Raw genomic sequence first — 25972 nt, forward strand, 5'->3', positions numbered from 1 at the left:
AGTTTTATTATTCTCAAATACGTGTACCTATTTGCTCTATAAGTGAGCTTATATATAATAAGCTTATGTAAATGAGACTATAAGTAAAATAGCTTTTAATATTAGAAAATAATTGGTAAATCTCAGTAGTGTAAACATGTTGAAGAGCTCCTATGATGATTCTCACTGGCCAGATGTTTGCATGGCCTCTGGCTTAGGCAAGCACTGATGTTAAATACTGTTAAACAGGGCTGGGCGCGGTGGCTCATGCCTGTAATCCCAGCACTTTGGGAGGCCGAGTTGGGTGGATCACCTGAGGTCGGGAGTTCAAGACCAGCCTGACCAACATGGTGAAACCTCATCTCTACTAAAAACACAAAAATTAGCCGGGCATGGTGGTGGGCACCTCTGATTCCAACTACTCGGGAAGCCGAGGCAGGAGAATTACTTGAACGCAGGAGGTGGAGGTTGCAATGAGCCGAGATCATGCCATTGTGCTCCAGCCTGGACAACAAGAGCTAAACTTCATCTCAAAAAAAAAAAAGTACTGTTAAACAACACGATACGGTGCTTTACAGTAACCCACAAATCACACAGGGACCCTGCCCTTTTGGAGTTGACAGTTCAGCTTCATATTTGTGAAAGCCAGCATGGCATGGTGCTGTTTCTTTAGTCAGATTGCGTAATTTTAAGTAATATCTTTGCTATTTTCTAGCCCTTCCCCCTGTGCCTCAGTTTCCTTGTCTGAATATTGGGCAAATGACAGTATAGAACTTACTTTGTAGGGTCATTGCAAAGATACGAAGTGATAATACGTAAAATGTTCAGTCTAATGCCCACTATATTGTATGCTCTTAAAACATGGAACTACTTTTATTATCATTGATCTAAGATGAACATAGCAAACACACAAGAGAATATATAATGAAAATTGGGATAAGTGCTATGCAGAAAATGGGGTGGTCATTACCCTTAAATTGCTGGGAGAGCTGAGGATCGCGAGGAGGGTCGGGGAATGCTCCGAAGAAGGATCTTTGGAGCCTCTGAGATGTGAAGATTGGAGGAATGTAGTCAGTTGAAGGGTGAAGAAGGGAAGAATCTTCCAGGTGGGGGGAACAGCATTAATGAAGGCTCTAGGCCTGGAAGATCTTGACATACAAGAAGCTTGGGAAAGGTCATGTAGCTAGAGTATGGGGAGTGAGAGAAGGGTAAGTGGCATGAGATTCACAGTTGATGACATGGGGGAGGACAGTTAAGATTAGGGGTGTGTGTGGGAGTCATGTTAAAGATGCTGCAATTTATTCTGAGAATGTCAGGAAGGCATTGAAAGGCTCTGAGCAAGAGAATGACTCGATCAGATTTCAGTTTGCAGCTGTGGCAGGTGACTGTGGAAACGGAAGACGAGTTAGGAGGATATTGCATTGGACTGGGTGAGACCTGCTAGTGGCTTGAACTAAGATGGTGACAGTGGGGTTGAGGGAGGAAGTGGGTGTCAGAAGATTGGGAGCTTGCACCTTCAGAACTTGATGACAGGGATGTGTCAAGAATTCCTCTCAGATTTCTGATAGAACAACTAGATGAATGAAGATGGTCATTTGCTCAGGTTGAGAGAAGCATTGTCTGTGGAGCCTTTTTGAAACCTCACAATCTGTTGAGAATTTTGAAAGGTTAGTGATTTTAGGTTAGGTTACTTCTACAGATAAAAACTTGAAAATTTTAAGTATAATTTAAATGAGGTACATTTACGATAAAATGTATAGGTCTTAAGTGTACAACTTGGCGAATGTTGATAAATGGTTACACCTGTTTCACCGTCACTCCATTCAAAACATGGAACACTTTCATTCCCCAGAAAGGTTTCTCTTGTCCCTTTCTTAGTTCAGTTTTGTCAGTTCTAGAATTTCATATAAGTGGAGTTACATAGTATGTATTCTTTTATGTCTGTGTAAGTGGAAAAAATGCAAACCGTTTTTCCTCTGCTCTCACACCACAACAATCAACACAGAAGACCTCTGTGACCACATGTGTGGGGTTTTCTTCCCACCAAGAAGCAATCAGTTCTGCAGCAGACGCCAGCTAAGGGTCCTCCAGTCCAATTCAGTTGACACTGTCTACCCAGAGGAGCATCAGATCCCACAGGTTGAGGCTCAGTCTCACAAAGACTGCCCCCCACTCTGATGCCAACTGCAAGCCCCAGGTACCTCTACCTGTGCAACTGACCAGGCGGCTAGAAATGAGGGTCCCTCCTTGGGTTTGATTCATTTGCTAGAGCAGCTCGCAGCACTGAGGGAAACATTTACTTCGGTTTACCGGTTTATCATAAAGGATGTTACAGCCCTGGTGTGGTGGCTCACGCCTGTAATCCCAGCACTTTGGGAGCCTGAGGTGGGCGGATCACTTGAGGTTAGGAATTTGAGACCAGCTTGGCCAACATGGCGAAACCACATCTCTACTAAAAATACAGAACTTAGCCAGACGTGGTGGCGCACTTCTGTAATCCCAGCTACTCAGGAAGCTGAGGTAGGAGAATCACTTAAACCCGGGAAGTGGAGGTTGCAGTGAGCTGAGATCGCACCATTGCACCCCAGCCTGGGCGACAGAGCGAGACTCCGTCTCAAAAAACCAAACAAACAAAAATAAAGGATATTAATAATGGATACAGATGAAGAGATGCGTAGGGTGAGGTGTAGGGGAAGGGATGCAGATCTTCCATGCCCTCCCTATACGCGCCACCCTCCAGAAGCTCCATGTGTTCAGCTATCCGGAAGCTCTTTGTACTTCGCAAGAAAGTGGGAGATGGCTGTGGAGGTCTGCCATGGACCCTAATTCTTCATGCCTCATCCTCCATTACTTCCACATATAGTACATGCCTTCCTCTCCAGACTCTATAAGGTATAGTCTTGTTTACAGTTAGAAGTTAGCACATAGTCTGGGTTCAATAAATATTGGTTGAATGAGTGAATGAACATGCTTATCCTACTTTCTCTCCATGGTAACCTCTACTGAGTTCAGTGAATAGAATAGGCCAAGTATGATGACTAGTTTACCTTGTTTGCCGACTCAGATCTAATGGTAATGGTTTCCTGGAGTGATATGTAGAGGATTCTGAGGCTGCATCCAGGGTTCGGTGAGAAAGCATGCTTGGTTTGATTCTCGTTGCCTGCTGTGGGTGTAGGAAAGGAGGCTAGCAACGTGCTTTTCTGGTAGAGACAGTGATTCAATTTCACTGAACAGTTATTGCATGCCTAGTATGAGATGGGCACCAAGCTTGATACTAGCGTAACAAGATGAGCAGGGCATCCTACCGTAGGAGTCTAGGCTTATTAGCAAGTCAAACATAAATAAATAAATAAATGTCTTGAGTTGTGTTGCGAAAAATGTTTTTGAATAAAAGCATCAACCAGCTGTGGTGGCTCATGCCTGTAATCTAGCACTTTAGGAGGCGGAGGTAAGAGGATCACTTGAGGCCAGGAGATGGAGACCAGTCTGGCCAACATAGTGGGGCCCCATCTCTACAAAAAAATAAGAAGTTAGCTGGGCGTGTTGGCACACACCTGTAGTCCCAGCTGCTCAGGAGGCTGACGCACAAGGATGGCTTGAACCCAGGAATTGGAGGCTGCAGTGAGCTATGATCATGCCTCTGCACTCCAGCCTGGGCAACAGAGCAAGACCTTGTCTCAAAAAAAAAAAAAAAAAAAAAAAGTATCAGGTATTCTGATAAGTAATGTATTTGGGGTTTAATTAATCACTGTGAGCTGGGGTCATCCAGAAAGTGTTTACAGTAAGGTGATACTTGAACTGAGCCCACACATTGGGTCTGACGCACGTGGTACCTCCCTTCCAGTCACTAATCCTCATTGTTTCTTTTTGGTCACGAGTTCTTTCCTGACCTTGTCTCCCTTAAGGCTGAATAGTAAAATGAGTTGAGCATCCCTAATTGGAAAATCTGAAATCTGTCCAGATGGGTGCTGAGATAGTGACATTTTTGCTTTCTGAATATTGTATAAAATTACCTTTGAGCCATGTGTATAAGATGTATGTGACACTGACACATAAATGATTTTTAAAAATTTTTTAATTTTTAGTTTTTGTGGGTACATAGTGTACATATTTATGGGGAACAAGAGATGTTTTGATCCAGGAATGCAATGTGACATTAGCACATCGTGGAGAAAGGGGTGTCCATCCCCTCAAGCATTTATTCATTAAGTTGCAAACAATCCAATTACAGTCTTTATTTTTAGATGTACAGTTATTATTGACTATAGTCACTCTATTGTCAAGTAGTAGGTCTGTGGTCGGGTGCTGTGGCTCCGGCCTGTAATCCCAGCACTTTTGGAGGCTCAGGTGGGCAGATCACCTGAGGTCAGGAGTTCAAGACCAGCCTGGCCCAACATGGTGAAACCCCGTCTCAACTAAAACTACAAAAATTAGCTGGGCATGGTGGCGGGCGCCTGTAATCTCAGCTGCTCAGGAGGCTGAGGCAAGAGAATCACCTGAACCTGGAAGATGGAGGCTGCAGTGAGCCAAGATCGTGCCACTGCACTCCAGCCTGGATGACAGAGTGAGACTCCATATCAAAGAAAAAAAAAAAAAGGGTCTTATTCATTCTTTCTACTTTTTTTGGTACTCATTAACCCCCACCTCCTCACAGTCCCCTACTACCCTTCACAGCCTCTGCTAACCATCTTTCTACTGTCTGTATCCATGAGTTCAATTAGTTTTTAGATCCCACAGATAAGTGAAAACATGATGTTTGTCTTCCTGTGCCTGGCTTACTTCACTTAACATAATGATCTCCAGTTTCATCCATTTTGTTGCAAACGACTAGATCTCATTCTTTTTTAATGACTGAATAGTACTCCATTGTGTATACGTACCACATTTTCTTTATCCATCATCAGTTGGTCAACACTTAGGTGGCTTCCAAATCTTAGCTATTGTAAGCAGTGCTGCAACAAACAGGAGTTTACGTTTAGACGTGGGTCCCATCCCTAAGATATCTCATATATATGCAAATACTCCAAAATCCCAAACACTTTTGACCCCAAGCATTTTGGATATAGGATCCTCAACCAGTAGATGCCAATTATAAAATACATTAGACATATTCATATTTTGATTCTTCACAATTCTGTGAAGTAGTTGCTATTTTCCCAGTTTTATAGATGGCATATTGATGCAAAGTTCTTGGCTGACAGTGGCAGAACTGAGATATTTAAACTCTGTCTGCCTGCCTCCAGAGCCACTGCTCTGGTGTGCCAGCTCTGTGTAAGTTGTAATATAGAAAATATAGCATCCTAAATATTAGCACCATACTTTATCCATTTAGTTCTCTGCATGCAGAGGGTTACCTTAGAAAGCCAAGTCTAATAAACTTGCACTTTTTTTTTTTTTTTTTGAGGCAGAGTCTCACTGTGTCACCTAGGCTGGAGTGCAGGGGCACGATCTTGGCCCACTGCAACCTCCGCCTACCGGGTTCAAGCGATTCCCTTGCCTCAGCCTCCTGAGTAGCTGGGACTACAGGTGCCTGCGACCACGCCCAGCTAATTTTTTTTGTATTTTTAGTAGAGATGGGGTTTCACTATTTTGGCCAGGCTAGTCTTGAACTCCTGACCTCGTGATCCACCCGCCTTGGCCTCCCAAAGTGCTGGGATTACAGGCGTGAGCCACCGTGCCTGGCCAAACTTGCATATTTTTATACATTGTCACCTTTTACAGTGAATAAAATGTGTCATACTTTACAGTACGCACTGCAATAATTTCTGAAGAACTATATGAATACCTTGATAACAAGTATGTTTTTTAAAATGTATGTTGTTGTACTAACAAATATGGTAAGTGATTTTTAGAGTGGTAGAATACATTTTCATATTTCATCTTATATTGTAAGATTAGGTAAGCCATGTTAAAGATAATGTTGCATTTGAAAATATTATGTGGCATTTAAAGAGAGACGTAAGAGAGAAAGGCTGGTCCCTTGGGCAGGGATTCACACGCTGACAGTGTGTTAGTATTTCCACTATAGAACAGTTCTTAGCTTTGACTGGTTCTTAGCTTTGTGAATCTGGAAAAGCAAGAATTACAAAGAGTTGATTAAAACTTGGGGAAGGCCGGGTGCGGTGGCTCACGCCTGTAATCCCAGCACTTTGGGAGGCCGAGGCGGTTGGATTATCTGAGGCCAGCAGTTTGAGACCAGACTGACCAACATGGCGAAACCCCATCTCTAGTAAAAATACAAAAATTATCTGGGCATGAGGTCAGACGCGGTGGCTTATGCCTGTAATCCCAGTGCTTTAGGAGGCCAAGGAGGGCAGATCACAAGGTCAGGAGATCGAGACCATCCTGGCCAACACGGTGAAACCCCATCTCTACTAAAAATACAAAAAAATTTGCCGGGTGTGGTGGCGGGCGCCTGGAGTCCCAGCTACTCGGGAGGCTGAGGCAGGAGAATGGCGTGAACCCAGGAGGTAGACCTTGCAGTGAGCTGAAATCACGCCACTGCACTCCAGCGTGGGCGACAGAGCGAGACTCCGTCTCAAAAAAAAAAAAAAAAAAAAAGATTGGAAGCATTATTATATCCATTTTTGCCCATTTAAGGTATTTTTTCTCCATTTATTGTGTTAAGTACTTGGTGAGCCCTTTCATTCTAAAGACTTTAATTTTCCTGTTTCAGGATATTAAAAAAGAATCTTTGATAATTTCCTCTAATTTCTTGCTTCTCTTTCTGCATCTCCTATTATTTTGGTGTTTGATCTTTTGGCTTAATTCTCTGAATTTTATTATTTCTTCTCTATTTTCTCTTTCCGTGTCTTTTTTGTTCTACTTTGTAGGTAATTATTTTTCCATTCTATTGAATTTTAAAATTTCAACTATCATGTTTTCAGTGTCTACAAGTTCCTCTGTTCCTTTTTTATAGCCTCCTGTTCTTCCTTAATGGATGTGACATCTTTTATATTCGAGGATATTAATGATTTTTAAAAATATCTTTCATCTGGTCCCTTTATTGTCTTTTTTTCTTCCATGTCCCTTTTTTCTCTCCTTTTTGAAAACGTTTTTCATCTTGGAGTTTTTTGTCTGTTTTCTAATCATTGTAGGCCTTCCTTCATATTTAAGAGTGAGGAGGACACACACAGATATTTGCAAACTTTGTGTACCTGGGTGGAGCTTGATGCCTGAGAATGCCAGCAGGCAGCAAACATTGATGGAAGATTCCCAGATAATGGTGTGTCCTCTGGGGTTGCTCAGTTTCTGCCCAGAAGAATCCTTTAATCTGTCTGTGTTGTGGGAGCAGGGTGGGAGGAAGGGGACTAGGGGTCGCAGTGTTCAGTTTGACTTTCACATAACTTGTCATCATAGTCCAGGTCCAGCATTTCACCCCCATATTCATCTGGGCCATTATGTACCTCAACCCTCTTGAGTTCATTTTTTCCAGAGAATAAATCTGCTTACCAAAGGGGCTGAGGAGAATTAGTTGCTAGGATGTGCAAGGTGAGGAGATGGATATGTCTCGCTGCTCCCTGGATGGACTTCAGAGCTTCCTTTCCATGTTCCAGGATAACTCTTAAGTTCTAACCTGTTGCTCCTTGGCTTATTCCTCCCCCTGACTTTCTGTTTTCCAAACTTTTGTTGCCCTCTTTCTTCTATGGTTGATTCCTTTTCACTCAGCATTGTCCTTGGGATCTTTTTTTTAGTAGAGTTTCCAGAGGGAACACAGAGATAAAAGCACATGTTTAACCAGAATCTTCCTTTTCCTTTTCTTTCTTTAGTCTTTGCATAGCTGCTATGCTAGTTTTTATGATTATTTTTCTCAATGATATGAGTTATTCCTAGGCTAGTTATTTGTAGTTGTGTGTTGAGGAGGGGCCAGAGTGGTGTTCTGAGTCTTCCCTCTGAGTTCTTTCAGCCTCTGATTCCCTCTAGGCAATGAAGATGGGCTGCTGGGTGGCCCTTTTCAGCCCTTGTGTTGCAGGTGAGCAATGACTATCTGGGGCCAATGGTGTGGGTGGTAAGAAGAATTTACCATGACAGTTGGAGGCAGAGAAAGGCAAATTTATTAGAGAAAGTGTGAAAATATGTTGCAAGGGTACAATGGGCAGGTCAGCAAGAAAGGAGCTGACTGCAGGGAGACAAAGGCTTGCTGGGGATTTTATAAGATGGTACTTGTGCTGTGTCCTGAAGAGGGCTTTGTGCAGCGCTGATAACGCCAAGGTTGCAGTGAGCTCACTTGCATTTTTCTGTCAGTTGAGGGTGCGGTAATAGCTGGGCATGGAAAGATAGTGAGTTACGTGCGCAGGAGGGCTGTGTGTCCTGGACCATGAAGAAAGGCAGACTTATAGCTTATCTGCCTTGTCTTTTTGCTTTCCCCTGCTCCCGCCAGTCCAACTCCTCTTCCCTAATGAGGACTGCGCACCTCGCTTTGCTTCTGTCTTCTTCAAAGACAGCGTGCCTGTTTATTTTCCCCTCTCTCTCTCACCCTTTGCTGTGGTTCAGTCTAGATGCAGAATGAATTTCTGACACCAGCCCGCACACCCTGTTTTCACTGTGCAAAGAAAAGATTCTTGGTTTTGCCCCCACAGTAGTTCCATCATCTGTGTAGACAGCTCTTCAGACATTCGCTTCTGGTGTCTTCCTTTATCCTATTCCATCTTTCCGTTCTTGAGAGAACTTTCTCATATACTGAGGTTCAGAGTCTAGATGATTCTCAGTATTATCAGCAATGGAGTTTTTTTTTCCCCCTTTCCCTTGTTTTTAATGATATCTGAGAACAGGACAGAAAGGTTTTATTCTGTCATCTCTTCACGCAACTGTACTCTCATTTCTTTCTTTCTTCTTTTTTTGAGACGGGGTGTCACTCTCTTGCCCAGGCTGTAGTGCAGCGTGTGATCTTACGTCACTGTAGCCGCAAACTCTTGGGCTCAAGGGATCCTTCCGTGTCAGCTTCCTGAATAGCTGTGACCACAGGTGTTCTCCTTCACACCTGGATAATTTTTAATTTTTTTTGTAAAGACAGAGTCTCTGTGTTACCCAGGCTGGTCTCAAACTCCTGGGCTCAAGCAATCCTCCCATCTCAGCCTCTCAAAGTGCTGAAATTACAGGTGTGAGCCACCATGACTGGCCTTGTTCTCCAATTTTAAGGCTTTTATTTTTATTTATTTATTTTTGAGACAGTGTTTTACGTTGTCACCCAGGCTGGAGTGCAGTGGCACGATCTTAACTCACTGCAGCCTTGACCTCCCATGTTCAAGTGATCAGTCCTCCCACCTCAGCCCCCCAAATAGCTGGGACTACAGGCGCATGCCACCTCGCCCAGCTAATTTCTGTATATTTTGTAGAGACAGGGTTTTGCCATGTAGCCCAAGCTGATCTCTACCTCCTGACCTCAAGCGACCCACTCACCTCAGCCTGCCAAAGTGCTAGGATTATAGGTGTGAGCCACCACACCTAGCCTAATTTTAAGGCTATTTAAAAACATATACTCAGTACCCCTGAAATTAGGAGCACACAGTGCCCAAGTCCTTTTCTTTCTTGATGTTTGTTTGTGTTTTTTTAGGGATGATCCACCAACACATTCTCAGCCAGACAGTGATGATGAAGCAGAAGAAATACAGGTTGGTACCAAATAAAATAATCTGTTCTGTAGACTGTTGTAATTTAAATGATCTCTGAGATGGTTCTGACTTGTAGATCTTATCTTACATCTGATAAAATGAGAAATTACGTGAGAATCTTACTTTGACATATATTTTCACATATGCTGTATTCCGGAAAAGATGTCTCCTGTTTGATTTATAATTTTTAGATGGAGCACTGCTTTTTGAAGCCCAGTGCAGTATTTAAATTTAATGTTTTATTTTTTTCCTCTTTTTCATGCAGTGGTCTGATGATGAGAACACAGCCACGCTTACGGTAAGAGCACAGCAGACTCAGCGTGGGGACAGCCTCACACTGTCACACAAGGGTTAGCATCAAGGTTTAAGTGCATACCTCTCTAAATTCCTAGTTAGTCACCATCTCATGTATTATTTTCCTTGTGGGCTGTCGTTTTTATTTTGAAAAATAACTTGAAGCATCATTTAGCAGGCAAACATGATTTGCCCTTTTTCCCTTTGATTGCAAAGGAAATATTTAGAGTGCGTATTTGATGCCTTGACTTACTTCTGTTAAGCTCTGACTCTCTGCAGGAAGGAATTACGCCTAACATTAAACTCTGAGATTCCTAAATCTCTGGAACATAAAGTGAAAATCTGTATTTCCTTATTCAAGTATATTTATTTAGTTAGTTAGTTGTTTTGTGTATTTATTTTTGAGACAGATTCTTGCTCTGTCGCCCAGGCTGGAGTGCAGTGGTGTGATCTTGGCTCACTGCAACCTCCACCTCCCAGGTTCAAGCTATTCTCCTGCCTCAGCCTCCTGAGTAGCTGGGATTACAGTCACCTGACACCATGCCCGGCTAATTTTTGTATTTTTAGTAGTGACAGGGTTTCACCATGTTAGCCATGGTAGTCTCGAACTCCTGACCTCATGTGATAACGCCCGCCTCGGCCTCCCAAAGTGCTGGGATTACAGTTCTGAGCCACAGCACCTGGCCTCAAGCGTATTTAAATGGCATAAAAATTACTGTTTCTTTCAAGCGAGAGTAGAGAGGTATGTGACTTTTACCAGTGTTTTACATAAAAATGTAGAAGTTATCAGGCATATTACAGTGTTTCCGGATAAGAGTGCTGTTGTGAAAGTTAACCTAAAATTTTTTAAATGAAGGTATTTTTAAAGGAGTGAGTGAAGCAAATGATCTATTTCTAAAAATAGGTGAATGAAACTCCTCATACCTTGAGTTGACAGGGGAAAGTTTTTAGTGAAACTCCTTACAAGTAAATGTAAAGGCAGAAATATAGAAAACTAGTTTTGTGGGAGGGTTTGTTCTAATCCAGCTCTAAATAAGAAGATACTTGTTTATTTTAATGAACGAGATATGATGATTGCCAGGATAGAAGAAAAAAAAAGAAGTGGAGCTGCTCAAAACTGACATATTTCTTTAGGTGTAAAAAGGGAAGCCTGCCAGCAGGTGCCTAAGTGGAAAGTTTGCGTGTTTCATTTACTCCAGATGCCATTCAGATCACTCTCCTTTTATGAAAATTCCATTCAGTGTCATGTAAATGTTACTTATCTGCCATACTCAGGGCACTAAACTAGATTCCGTGAGATGAACAAAGATGAATATGATTTCATTTCCACCATTAGGGGTTTGTAAACCAGGGGGAAAGGTGACACAGGCAGGGGGAGATGACAGTGCTGTCAGATCAGAGACAGCAGTTACAGCTGAGGGCACCAGAATGCCTGACAGGACAAGTGGTATCTGACCTGGATTTTAATAGTGGTGGGGAGTATCAGTATCGACTCATTTTTAAGTATGTATAGATGGGCCTGGCGCGGTGGCCGATGCCTGTAATTCCAGCACTTTGGGAGGCCAAGGTGGGTGGATTACTTGAGGACCAACATGGTGAAACCCCGTCTCTACTAAAAATACAAAAAGCTAGCCAGGCATGGTGGCAGTCAGCTGTAATACCAGCTACTTGGGAGGCTGAGGCAGGAGAATTGCTTGAACCCAGGAGGTGGAGGTTGCAGTGAACCAAGATTGTGCCACTGCACTCCAGCCTGGGTGACAGAGAGAGACTCCATCTCAAAAAATAAAGTAAAATAAAATAAATATGTATAGATGATAGATACAGCAATTAATAATATAAAGGTGTGTGTGTGTATTTACCAAACTCTGCTCACTAAGAAGTTTTAGAATCAATGACATGTAACATCCTGGTAACAGTGAGCACGCCTGATGCCTTGATCTTGGTTTCTAAATACCATTCTCTACTAAACAAAATTGAAGCTTCTTGGAGATATTCCGGACTGGGATTGGGAAAGTAAAAATGAGCCTGCAACAACTTGTGCCAGAAACTATGGAAGTGCTGAAACAATGATGGGACATGACAAAAAGATGCCAGAAGCTAGCTTTGGGCTCTCGCTGTCTAAAAATATGAGCATCATAACAAATACAGTTTGAGTATTCTTAATCCCCAAATTCAAAATTGAAAATGCTCCAAATTCCAAAACTTTTTACAAAGACTGACTATCACTGTGTTGCCCAGGCTGCACTCAAACTTCTGGGCTCAAGTGATCCTTCTGCTTCAGCTTCCTGAGTAGCAGGTACTGCAGGTATGTGCCAGCATGCCTAGCTCCCAAAACTTTACGAGCACTAACATGACACCACAAGTGGAAAATTCCACACCTGACCTCATGTGACAGGTACAGCCACAATGCAGGTGCACAACCCAGCTCATTCAGCCTCCCCAAGGGAAAAATGAAATTACCTTCAGGCCATGTGCATAAGGTGTATATGAAACGTAAATGACTTTTGTGTTTAGATTTGGGTCCCATCCCCATTATGTATATGCAAATATTCTGAAATCCAAAACACTTCTGGTCTTACCCATTTTGGATAAGGGATACTCCATGTGAAGTATAAGAATAGGTTATGACCTATTGACTAAAATAAGAATTGCTGATCCCATAGTGACATACATAAGTGATTAAATAAGTGGGGAAAAAAGGAAGCTTGTCTTTATAGTACTAAAGGCACTAACTAATACATGTAGTAGGAATGATGGAATTAGGAATTACTATTTGGCAACCATTGTAATAATATTTGATTGAATAGATGCTAAAATTAGTGGGTGAATATACAGTGAGAAAGAGGATAGTTCCATCTTTTCTAAGTATCTTCACCCAAATTACTTACTATTTGCGCAAAGAAAAATAGTAATGTTACAGTGCAAAGACCTGGCAGCCAAGTGATCAGTATTAACCTTGTCAGTGATGGGACAGACCTGTCATGTGTGCCTCCTGATACGATGCATGGGAAGGACACGACCTGTCACAGCTGCGCAGCCTGAGTCTGCTTGGGAGGAGACATCCAACAGACTCAACTTTTAGAAATTGTATAGAGTAGTTGCCCTGAACTTTTCAAAAACGTCAAGGTCATAAATGGTAAGAACAACAGAGAGAGGAACTGCCACAGATTGAAGAAGATTAAAGGGACCTGACAACTAGATTTAGTCCATGATTCTGGCTAGACTGGATGCCTGGACCAGAAAAAAAGTTTCAATTTTTTTTTTTTTTCTGTAGAAGACGTTACTAGGACACTTGGCAAATTTTGAATAAGATCTGTATTGTGTCAGTGTTAGTTCCGTGATTTTGATAGATAATTTATAGAAAATGGTAAAATCATGACTCTCATCTAAAACTCTTTAATGCGTGTTGAAGATGTTATTTAACTCATGAGGGAACCAGACAGATGTTAGAACTGGTTCAAAAGAGAATCCAAAGAAAAGATATATTTTTAGATCAGGAATATTGAAATGAGTATGTAAATGAGGCAAAACCTCCCTGCAGTATGGGAGAAAAGACAATTGGACCTCTTCCAGATGAGATAGAAATTGCCTGTCCGTAAGAATTAGTTCATGTCACTATCACTTACCTAGAATTTGCCAAGTTGTAAAGTAGCTCACAGACCTGGCTAAAAACAGATAACCTAGAAGGTTGTGCTGTATGTAAACAGTACATAGTCTTCCACTTAAGACTGTGCATAAACTTTTTATAATTTAAATTTGTTTTAGGATTCTTATGGCAGGTTATCCTAAAGTTGAATAATTTTGAGGATTTGAGGGGACTGATCACATCTTTTAAAAGGCATACATATAAAGTAATCCTTAGATGTCAAGCTTTATGGGATAGGAAAATTAAATTGCTTTGTCTTTGAAAGTTGAATTCTTTCATGTTGTAAAGTTTGTGCAACAATGCCGTTCATAGGAAATACTGCCAGTGCCGATCTCACAGAAGTGGGGTTTATGGCTAGAGCTGTAGGGGAGCCAAGTCAGCCGCTTCAGGCAATTATAAGGAAATGCCCTCACATAAATCATAATTGCTTTGGATGGGGAGAGATGAATGGAAAATAAAGGACTCAGTGCTGCTGTTCATTTTGAAAACCTCTCTAAATTACTCTAGTCTCATTTCTAAGCTGAAGTCGTCTCGTGGAAGATAGATAGTTATTAACCAGTCTAGAGGTCAGATTTATCTGTAACAGAAAGAAAGGCAGCCTAATTGGACCTTAAGCTCTCGTTTCTATTCCCTAGCCTTTTGCTCAAAGCTGTTTCTTGTTTTGGGGGATATATGACCATGTTTTAAAACTCATTTCTTTGGTCTTTTCGCAGACTCTTGTGACAGTTTTTTCTCTCGCGTAGCTGGGTTAGATCTTGGGGATCCACATAACTATTTGATGTCATCTTGGAATGTGTAGTCTAGTTAATTCAAGATGTAGTCTGTCTTTTTTTTTTCCTAGGGAAGAAGTTGATTGCTGGATTTTTTCAGAACTTATAGTTGCCCGATAGGGGGCAGCAATCCTCTTTACAGGGTATAATGAAAATTAATGACTGCGGGGAGAATCTGTTAATGTTTTTGTTTTTTTATGTCTCTTGAGGGCCCCACTTCCCCCTCTCTTACTTAACCTTTTTTTCTTTCTTATGTCCATAAGCTCCTGTGATAGTGACCTAGGCTCAAGGCAGGACATAATGACATCAGGCTTAAGTTCCTGTTTAACAGCAGTATTTCTATTCACTTCCGGGTCGAAACAAACACAGAATGTTTTGGTCACTTGCTTATATAAAATATGCATTTTAAGAATCATCCAAACAGGAAAGAACGTTTTAACTTGACCAAGGTTCACATTTTGAGTTTTGCTTGTTTTAAAACTTGTCTGGAAATAGCACTGTTTAAATACAGTTTGCCACATCATTTATTTTTCATTCTCTCCGTGGCTTTGGGGGATACCATATGGCTAAGACTCTTCCTGCAAGTGGAAGGGCTTCTAGCTCTTCAAGTAGGGATGTTATTTCTGACAACTGGAGTATTGCTACAGGTGATATTCCACCTGTCTCTTTTCTCTTGATGAATGCTGGTTTTATGTCGGTGTACAGAGAACCATTCACTCCTTCCCCACATCCTCAGAAGCCTAGTGACTTGTGTCATTTCAGCTTTGCAGGCTTTGATTGTCTGGAAAATGCCATTTAAGCAGCTGATTATTTTATTTCTCTTTTTGGTAAATGTACTTGATCACTGATTTTATTTAGCTGGGTTCAGAAATTCTGATAGTAATTTGTATTCTAAATTCTGTTTTTAACACCCTAAACTATAACCTTGAGATTTTGATCTTGTTTTCCATATATACTGTGATGATATTGACGTGCCCAATGATTTCTTCTCTCTCTGTAGGCACCGGAATTTCCTGAGTTTGCCACTAAAGTCCAGGAAGCTATCAATTCCCTCGGGGGCAGTGTCTTTCCGAAGCTTAATTGGAGTGCCCCAAGGGTAGGAACACATAAGTAATTCTCTTACTGTTTGAATATTCTTTGTTTTGCTGTTGATTTCATTTCATATCCCTACAGAGGGTCTAATTATATTCCTAATTCTAGGAAAAATACTGTGGAATTTATTATTAATTTCCCTCTACTGTTTTACTTTCCGGATTTTGCTATACACTTGCCTGGGTCTGTGAAATACTGTATATTCTGCCAAAAGGTAGTTTCCACCTCTTGTGTTGCTGATTGTTTTTGAATTCTGAGGAAATTCATACTCTGCCCTTTTCAAAACTTCAGCTGTTCAGTTTAACAGAGAAATTTTTCTTTGTTGAAAAGTAATAAAAATAAAAAAAAGTAATAGTGTCATAGGCTATAGAAATAGAGTGGTTGGAGAAGTCAACTGATCTTTTCTTAACTTGTGTCTTATTATTTTAATACTGCATTGACAAGATTTTTATAAAAGTTAAACCCTGTGGAAAAATCCGTTAGTTGTTTTAATCCAATAGAAAGCAGTTTTGTATCAGCAAAGCTTATTTAAGGAATCAGAGACCTATTTGTAATTTCAAAAGTTATCTCATGCCTTTTTTATTCTAAAATGAATGATAATTTGTACTTAATCTAAGTTTTGTTTTTACTTTTATTATTTTTTCTTTTTTGTTTTTACTTCTACAAATTAATTATACTCTACATGTACAGAATTTAAAATTTCAAATAGATTTGGAAGCTTGCCATGAAAATCAGCAGGTCTTGACACCTGTTTTACTTCACCATTTCCTACTCCCCAGAGGTAGCTGTTTTCAAATATTTTAGTACTTTTCTTCCATGTAGTGTGGATAACTGGATAGTGGTTTGCAACTGTTAGTTTTCTCAAAATTCTGTTATATCCTGTGTCTGATCTGTCTGGGAGAGGTGTATTTTTTAAATGACTTAATTATTCTGTAATTTTTAGGCATGTTCCACTGAGCTTTGTGCCTACTTTGCATTTGCCTTCCCATCTTTTGTTCTTATATATGAGACATTCACCATTTAAAGTTGCAGTGGTTCAGAATAGCTCACCTCCTTCTCTTTCAGATTTGATAGACGTGGGGTGTAACTGCTCCAGCCGCCAAAGTTCAAGTGTTTGGCTGCCACTCCTCAGAAACGGGAAGAGTGGAAATTGATCTCTCTCTTCTTGGAGAGTAGCTGGTCAGGCTATTTCTTTACCACCTTAATCTTGTAGCCAAAATGTCGATGTTTCTGATACCTCATTTTCTTCTCTTCTATTATCAGTAAGAAAAACACTGGGAAGTACTTAGGCCTGGGCTGAAATGTGAGGACCCTGACATCTCAGTGTTCATAACCAAGTGTCTGAAATGCAGTGGTGATGCTTTTTGTTGTTAAGCATAATTTAACATTTGACAGTACTGCTTAAATTTACTTGACTTTCTTCTTTAAACCCTTAAGGTGATATGCATTATTGATTTTGTTATAGGCCTGAGCATTCATAGCAGCCAACATGAAATATGGACTAAATAGCATGTGCTTCATTCTTTAGGATGCGTATTGGATAGCAATGAATAGTTCTCTGAAATGTAAAACCCTCAGCGACATCTTTCTACTTTTCAAGAGTTCTGATTTCATCACTCGTGACTTCACTCAGCCGTAAGTATCTCTTATTCTCTCATGTCAATAGTTTCAGTATTTGTGCAAATTTCTCTGTAGATGAAATTCCATTACTTATGGTACTATTATAAATCATAGCTCCATATAACAAAGCTATTTCATATTGCCAAAATGACCTGTTAAAGCAAATCTTTCTTTTCCCTTTATAGAAAATGGTATATAATGAATATCTGAAAATGTTAAGGACTTTCTGTATCTCTGCCCATTAAACATTTCAGTAATTTTTTTTCTATTATAAAACTGATAAATATTTATCGTAGAAAAGCAAAATTAGGGATTACAGCTAAATAAACACTGGAAATATAAAAGCTCTCATGGCCAGGAGTGGTGGCTCACGCCTATAATTCCAACACTTTGGGAGGCCAAGACAGGTGGATCACCTGAGGTCAGGAGTTCAAGACCAGCCTGGCCAATATAGTGAATCCCCATCTCTACTAAAAAATACAAAAAATTAGCTGGGCGTGGTGGCACATGCCTATAGTCTCAGCTACTCGGGAGGCTGAGGCAGGAGAATTGCTTGAACCCGGGAGGTGGAGTTCGTAGTGAGCCGAGATCGCGTACCACTGCACTGTAGCCTGGGCAACAGAGCAAGACTCCATCTCAAAACAAACAAAAACATAAAAACACTCATGATCTTGCCACAATGGGTTATCATATTTCTAGAATTCTATCTATAGATAAATATAATATAAATATATCTATCTCTACCTATATAAGATTTTTTTAATGGGATCCTATAGTTTGTATTTCTTTTTTTTTTTTTTTTTTTGAGGCAGGGTGTCACTCTGTCTCCCAGGCTGGAGTGCAGTGGCATGATCTCAGCTCAGTGCAACCTCTGGGTTCAAGCGATTCTCCTGCCTCAGCCTCCCAAGTAGCTGGGACTACAGGCATGCACCACCACACCCGGCTAATTTTTTATATTTTTAGTAGAGGCAGGGTTTCACCACATTGGCCAGGCTGGTCTTGAACTCCTGACCTCGTGATCTGCCTGCCTCGGCCTCCCAACGTGTTAGGATTACAGGTGTGAGCCACCACGCCCAGCCTATGGTTTATATTTCTTAGTGGGCTGCTTTTGCACTTACCAGTGTGACATCATTGCATGTCTAAATTCATTATTTTCCATTCCCTTAGTGCTGCGCCTCTGGAGAGCTGTACCATAACATATTTGACCTACCCTCGGTTCTTCCAGAGCTGCAATGAATATCCTTGAGCTAACTCTTTGTGCACTCCCCTAATTTTCTCCTTAGGATAAGTTTCTAGAAGTGGAATTGCTGTATTTCTTTCCTTTTACCAGTCACTCTATAGCTAAAGAATTTGACAGTGCAGTCAGTGTTGTAGGTGGACGGAATACCTGCCCTGCTGAACTGCAGGTGCTCTCTTTATGCTTCTTTTGTTGTCTTCAAATAGCAGCTATTTTTCTAGGTTTCTCTTCCTTTCACATCTTAAACAGACCAGTTATCTCAGGTAAACTCATCTTTAAACTGGTCTTTAAAATAAAGCATATCCCAGAACCTAGAAGCAGGAGCATGAGAGTGAAAATCTTGCATAAGCATGCCACTTCCGTCCTGTCCAGTTGAGTTTGTCCTGCCAGTTCGTTCCATGTCAGACTCAAATCCTTTTTTTGAAGTGGATCGTGGCATGAATAACTAAGTTCACTACGTGACGGTCGTGCATCAACTCTGGCATCTGAGCTCTGCAGCTTGGACATAAGGTTGTAGTATTATATTAATTAAAGGGAAGTTAAGTAATCAGTGAGTGTGGTTGTGTTACATCGTATTACATGTTTATTGTATAAGGATTTTACTTGTATTGGTATTTCTAGTTTTATAGAAAAAAGTGTGTGTGTGTGGTGTGTGTCTGTGTGTCTGTGTCTGTGTGTGTGTGTGTTTAATAGAGATGGGGTCTCACTATGTTGCCCAAGCTGGTCTCAAACTCCTGGTCTCAAGTGATCCTTCTGCCCCTGAGCAAGTATTGTTTTGACATGTAATTGTCAACCCTCTGGTTGTGTTGGCAGAGGTGTTGGTAGCCTGTTTTAGTAACCAGTAGTATTTTCATTCTAGGAGATACCCTCTGAAAAATAGAACAAAGTTGTGCCTCTTTTTTCCATTGTAAAGCTTTTTGACATCTAATGCTTTAAGAGGTCTTAAAATATGTTACACTGAAAGTGCTGTCTACTTGATAATTCAACTGATAATGGTTTTTTTTTTTTTTTTTAGACGGAGTCTCACTCTGTCGCCCAGGCTGGAGTGCAGTGGTGCAATCTTGGCTCACTGCAACCTCCGCCTCCCAGGTTCAAGCAGTTCTTCTGCCTCAGCCTCCCGAGTAGCTGGGATTATAGGTGCATGGCTACCACGCCCAGCTAATTTTTTTTTTGTATTTTTAGTAAAGACGATGTTTCACCACGTTAGCCAGGATGGTCTCCATCTCCTCACCTCGTGATCCGCCTGCCTAGGCCTCCCAAAGTGCTGGAATTACAGGCGTGGGCCACCGCACCTGGCCATGCCCAACTAATTTTTGTATTTTTAGTAGAGAAGTGGATTCACCTTGTTGGTCAAGCTGGTCTTGAACTCCTGATCTCGTGATCCACCCGCCTTGGCTTCCTAAAGTGCTGGGATTACAAGCGTGAGCCACTGTGCCTGGCCCTTATAAGGATTTTTATATGCCTTTAGTGTCAGTTGCAGTGAGTGTGGGAAGACACTTTTGCCTTTCCAGAACTAACTATAAATTGCTTTTAATTCTGAAGCTGATGTTTTTTTAAATCAGCTTTGCAATTTAATGATCAGCTGCCTCCTCTTAAGCTACGTCTTGCTTTTTATCTTCGTTTAACTGATGTTCCAGTGGATGGTATGAATAATAGTCTGTTGTTTTGCATTTTGTACTTTTTGACTTTTGCATGGCAAGGAAGTTAAATCAGCAAGTGAGTTTGAGGTCTTGGATTTAGAGTGTTTACCCACAGAATGCCATCCTTCTGCTATTATAAATAATTGGGAATTGGCAGGAGCAAATGCCAAGCACTGGGCTTTCAGCCTTTTAGGTGGGCGCCACTAACATGTCACTTTGTCTAGAAATAACTGTTGGTAGTTGCTTAGCAATTAATAAATCAGTTGCATAACAGGAAGTGTTGCCATCACATAAAAATTCCTTATTGATAGAACTCAGTAAAGATGAATGTTTGTCACAAAGGCCTTGAAGAGCTCTTAAAAGATTAAATGCTGGGCGTGGTGGCTCACGCCTGTAATCCCAGCACTTTGGGAGGCCGAGGTGGGCAGATCATGAGGTCAGGAGATCCAGATCGTCCTGGCTAACAGGGTGAAACCCCGTCTCTACTGAAAATACAAAAAATTAGCGGGGCGTGGTGGCGGGCGCCTGCAGTCCTAGCTACTCGGGAGGCTGAGGCAGGAGAATGGCGTGAACCTGGGAGGCGGAGCTTGCAGTGAGCCGAGATCGCGCCACTGCACTTCAGCCTGGGCGACAGAGCGAGACTCTGTCTCAAAAAAAAAAAAGTTATAGATTCATTCTTTCCAAAATACTTCCCATTAAAATATTATATGAGAGAACATTTAATATTATAATACATAGTTATATATAATATGTATAAATTTATATAACATAAAAATGAGATTATGTTGTTTATACTATTTTGAGGCTTGACTTGACAAAAAAACAAATATGTTACAGTCAGAATTGCAAGTTAACAGAAGCTGAAAATAGCTTACACACGGGATTTAAAAAATACATTATTTAACTAGGAGCCTGGAGATTGGGTATTTTTAGGAATGCTCAGTGGCTCACCAAGGTCGCCAGGAACCCATGCTCTTTCAGGCCCTTTCCTTCCACCATCCATGACTTAGTGGCTCGGTCTTTGGGTTTCTCACCTAATGGTTAAAAGATTGCTGCTACAGTTCCAAGTATCTGTCATATGAAGACATGACCATATCTCAACCAGAAACAGAAGGGATAGGTTGTTTCCTCTTGTTCTTTTCTGTATGTGAACGAGTAAAGCATTCCTGGAGGCCTCCTGGGAGACTTCCTCTCAGCCCTCATTGGTCACAGTTACCCAGCCTAATCCAGTAGTTGGCAAAGGGAGCAGAATTGCTGTGATTCGTTTAGATCAAGCTTGTCCAAGCTGCAGCAGCCCGTGGGCCGTGGCCCGGGATGGCTTTGAATGTGCCACAACACAAATTCATAAACTTTCAAACATCATAAGACTTCTTTTTGAGATTTTTATTTTTTTAATATGTATTTATTTATTTATTAAAATTTCATTTTTTATTAAATTTATTTTTTAAAATAAATTTTAATAAAATTTATTTATTTATTTTTATTTATTTTTTATTTACTTATTTTTTAGCTCGTCAGCTATCATTAGTGTTAGTGTATTTTATATGTGGCCCAAGACAATTCTTTTCCCAGGGAAGCTAAAAGTTTGGACACCCCTGGTTAGACTAAGGTTCTCGACACGAGCATGCGTCAGGGTTATCCAGAGAGTTAGATGAAACACAGGTTCCTGGGCTCCAGGGTTTCTGGTCCAGCAGGCCTGGAGGGGGCCTAAGCAGATCATTTCTAACCTGTTCCCAGGCAATGTGGATCCGCTGGTCCAGGCCCACGCCTTGGTGGCTGCTTAGATGAGTCAGCACATGCATCTCAGTGATTAGAGAGGGAACCAGGAAGCACAAATGCTCCCAGCATCTGAACAATCCAGATTCCATTGGACAGGCTGAAGATGGGAACCCTGGAGGGTAGACAGCTAGTGCTCTCTCCCTGCCTATAATGTACTCTAGAAAATACTGCTTTTTTCTTTCCTGTTCTTCAAATGGTTACTGTAGACAAAAAGCTTTAAAAAGTGGAGGTTGACATGTGACATGTGGCCGGGCGCGGTGGCTCACGCCTGTAATCCCAGCACTTTGGGAGGCTGAGGTGGGTGGATCACGAGGTCAGGAGTTCAAGACCAGCCTGGCCAACATGGTGAAACCCCGACTCTACTAAAAATACAAAAAAGAAAGAAAGAAAGAAATATGACACGCATAAATTTGCTGTGTTATTTGCCAAGATATAAACATTCTATGTTATTAAACTTGCTGAGTCACAGGCTGCTTTCATTATTTTATTGTCACTTCAGTGGGCTGAGTAGACAAGAAAACATTTTGATACTCAGTTGGCATTTAGAAAAAAGGGCTGAGTGAAAAAATAAATTTGTTAATTGTTTCTCTGAGGGGCTCATGATGAAGGAGAAATACATTTGACTGGAGGTCAGGGAATTTGATTTGTCTTAGTGATTTTTTAAAAAAATTTTTTCAAGATAGAGTCTCACTCTGTCACCCAGGCTGAAATGCAATGATGCGATCTTGGCTCACTGCACCCTCTGCCTCCCACAGTCCCAGACCGACATGCTCATCACTGGATATGTTACATTTGTCCTCTTTTTTTTTTTTTTTTGAGACGGAGTCTCGCTCTGTTGCCCAGGCTGGAGTGCAGTGGCGTGATCGTGGCTCACTGTAAGCTCCGCCTCCCGGGTTCACGCCATTCTCCTGCCTCAGCCTCCCGAGTAGCTGGGACTACAGGCGCCTGCCACCACGCCCGGCTAATTTTTTTTTGTATTTTTAGTAGAGATGGGGTTTCACCGTTATTAGCCAGGATGGTCTCAATCTCCTGACCTCATGATCCTCCCACCTTGGCCTCCCGAAGTGCTGGGATTACAGGCTTGAGCCAGTGGGCCTGGCCCATTTGTCATCTTTCAGTGTGCGAAATATTTGGAACAGCACGAGAGAAACGGTGTGTTGATTATAATTATTATTCGTTTATTTATTTTATTTTATTTTTATTTTTTTCTTGGGACAGAGTCTTGCTCTGTCACCCAGGCTGGAGTCCAATGGCATGATCTTGGCTCACTGCAACCGCTGCCTCCCAGGTTCAAGCAGTTGTCCTGCCTCAGCCTCCCAAGTAGCTGGGACTACTTGGCGCACGCCACCACGCCCGGATAATTTTTGTATTTTTAGTAGAGACAGGGTCTCACCATGTTGGCCAGGCTGGTCTTGAACTCCTGACCTCAAGTGATCCACCTGCCTCGGCCTCCCAGAGTGCTGGGATTATAGGCATGAGCCACTACACCGGGCCTAATTATAATTATGAAGTCCACAAAAAATAGCATGTCAGTCCGAAGGCATGTTTAGGGCATAATAAATATACCTATTTATAGTAAGGCCATTTGGCTGGCAGAAAAACTAAGTCTTCTTTGAGCTGAGGATGATTTGGGTAGTAATAAAATAAAAAAATGTGGCACTCCTTTTATGTTTTTTTTGGTAAAATTATTTCAGTGTTTATTTTGCTTCTGAGTAAAGACAAGGGATGTGTAATTATCTGTCATTGACGTACACTATGTATTTCCCCCTGTATTTTTATTTTTTTATTTCAGTAGGTTTGGGGGAACAGGTGGTGTTTGGTTACATGGGTACATTCTTTAGTGGTGATTTCTGAGCTTTTGGTGCACCCATCACCTGAGCAGTGTACACTGTACCCAACGTGTAGTCTTTTATCCCTCGCCAACCCTCACCCTTTCTCCTGAGTCCCAGAAGTCCAGTGTATCATTTTTATGCCTTTGCGTCTTCATAGCTTAGCTCCCACTTACAAGTGAGAACATACGATGTTTGGTTTTCCGTTCCTGAGTTACTTCACTTGGAATAATAGTCTCCAGTTCCATCCAGGTTGCTGCAAATGCCATTATTTTGTTCCTTAAAAAAAAAAAAAAAAAGACATCTGATTAGTCATCAGTACTAGTTAAGCATATTTCTTTAGTTTGGGGATAGAATATTTTTTCTTTTCCTTTCTTTTTTTTTTTCTTTCCTTTCTAAAAATTTGTGTCTATAACATTGCTTTCCAAAATTCCTGTTAACTGGCAAATATTAAAGTGTAGTAAAAATATGCTGGCATAATTTCATAGTAGCTTTCATCAAAGTCGGCCTTTGGGATTTTGCTTTTTTTTTCTTTGGAATAAAATCTTTGCTATTATTATACCTGAGAATTCTTTTAGTTTGCCACTTACATTGTAAATAATGTAACATTTATTACTTAATCACATTTGTGTTTATTTTAGAATTTTCATAGCTTGCTAGAGGAACTATAATTATTCTGCCAAGAATTTGAACTTTGAATTCAACATAAGAGCCTCCTTTCAGCTTAGACTACAAATTAGTGACTGTAGTTGAATACCACGTTCTTTTGGTACTTTGTTGAAAATTTCAGTTGAAGAAATCTTCCGAATTAATGTTAAATAGTAACCCAGGAAAAAAACTGGGGGAATATTTTGTGGTGGTGGTGGTTTTTTTGTTTTTGTTTTTGTTTTTTCTTGAGATGGAGCCTTTTTGTCGTGGGAAATGTGCTGAGTCCTCCAGTGACCTTGGTGGGATTTAGGGTAGCCAGACTGAGTTTTCTAGCTGAAGCTGCGGCCCTGAAGGCTATGCTTGGGGTCCGAGCTGCTCCAGTTTGATGCTTCCCTTCCTTTTCCCTATTTCTTCCTTTCCCCAAGAATGGTGCAGACTTCCTGCTGAGGCCTGTAGTTGGTGGACAGGCATCTCCTGGCCCTTTTCCCAAGAACCCCTTACAGAGCTTGAACTGCAGCTACTCCTCAGAATAACGATTTCTAAAATATGGGCTGGGTGCGGTGGCTCACATCTGTAATCCCAGCACTTTGGGAGGCCGAGGCAGGTGGATTACCTAAGGTCGGGAATTTGAGACCAGCCTGACCAACTCGATGAAACCCCATCTCTACTAAAAATACAAAAATTAGCTGGGCTTGGTGGCACACGCCTGTAATCCCAGCTACTTGGGAGGCTGAGGCAGGAGAATTGCTTGAGCCCGGGAGACGGAGGTTGCAGTGAGCCAAGATCGTGCCACTGCGCTCCAGCCTGGCCACGGAGTGAGACTGTGTCTCAAAAAAATAAATAAATGAATAAAAGAAAGGAAAATATGTGTCTAGTCCCCATCTTGGACACTTTGGATTGGAATCTCTGGGGAAGTATTTTGAAAAATCATCTCATTCCACTCTCTCATTTTCAAACCTGTGTTCTAGAAGCTCTGACACACCCTGAGGTTCAGCGTGCAGTAAGTAGTTAACTGAATATAAAGACAGGGAAGAAAAAGGGGGCCTGACAAGTTGTCTGCAGATTTGATTGCATAATGAACTTTGGAAATCGCCCAATACCATCTGCCATTTACTGCTGAGGCAACTTCGAGCCAGTCCCAAAAAATAATTGACTTTTCTTTTCTTTTTTTTTTTTTTTCTAGCTTCTCTCTCTTTTTTTTTTTTTTAGTATTTATTGATCATTCTTGGGTGTTTCTCGGAGGGGGGATTTGGCAGGGTCATAGGACAATAGTGGAGAGAAGGTCAGCAGATAAACATGTGAACAAGGGTCTCTGGTTTTCCTAGGCAGAGGACCCTGCGGCCTTCCGCAGTGTTTGTGTCCCTGGGTACTTGAGATTAGGGAGTGGTGATGACTCTTAAGGAGCATGCTGCCTTCAAGCATCTGTTTAACAAAGCACATCTTGCACCGCCCTTAATCCATTTAACCCTGAGTGGACACAGCACATGTTTCAGAGAGCAAGGGGTTGGGGGTAAGGCCATAGATTAACAGCATCCCAAGGCAGAAGAATTTTTCTTAGTACAGAACAAAATGGAGTCTCCCACGTCTACTTCTTTCTACACTGACATAGCAACAATCTGATTTCTCTTTCCTTTCCCCACACTTCCCCCCCTTCCACTCAACAAAACCGCCATCGTCATCATGGCCCGTTCTCAATGAGCTGTTGGGTACACCTCCCAGATGGGGTGGCGGCCGGGCAGAGGCGCCCCCCACCTCCCTCCCGGACGGGGCGGCTGGCCGGGCGGGGGCTGCCCCCCACCTCCTGGAGGGGGCAGCTGCTGGGTGGAG

At 41.5% G+C, this 25972-nt stretch overlaps 1 protein-coding gene across 4 annotated transcripts in view; it reads left to right on the forward strand.

Annotated features, from left to right (window-relative positions):
* CDC123 (cell division cycle 123) overlaps positions 1-25972 on the forward strand; it is a 55313-nt gene that overhangs the window by 4328 nt on the left and 25013 nt on the right. For all 4 annotated transcript variants that reach the window (XM_024346189.3, XM_024346191.3, XM_054660090.2 and 1 more), the window contains 4 exons: positions 9533-9590; positions 9856-9888; positions 15301-15396; positions 16921-17027. In XM_024346189.3, coding sequence (XP_024201957.1) covers positions 9533-9590; positions 9856-9888; positions 15301-15396; positions 16921-17027 — 294 coding nt within the window. The remainder of the gene's footprint in view (positions 1-9532; positions 9591-9855; positions 9889-15300; positions 15397-16920; positions 17028-25972) is intronic.

This window comes from Pan troglodytes, chromosome 8 (genome assembly GCF_028858775.2).
Source record: "Pan troglodytes isolate AG18354 chromosome 8, NHGRI_mPanTro3-v2.0_pri, whole genome shotgun sequence".
In the NCBI taxonomy this organism is placed as follows: Eukaryota; Metazoa; Chordata; class Mammalia; order Primates; family Hominidae; genus Pan; species Pan troglodytes.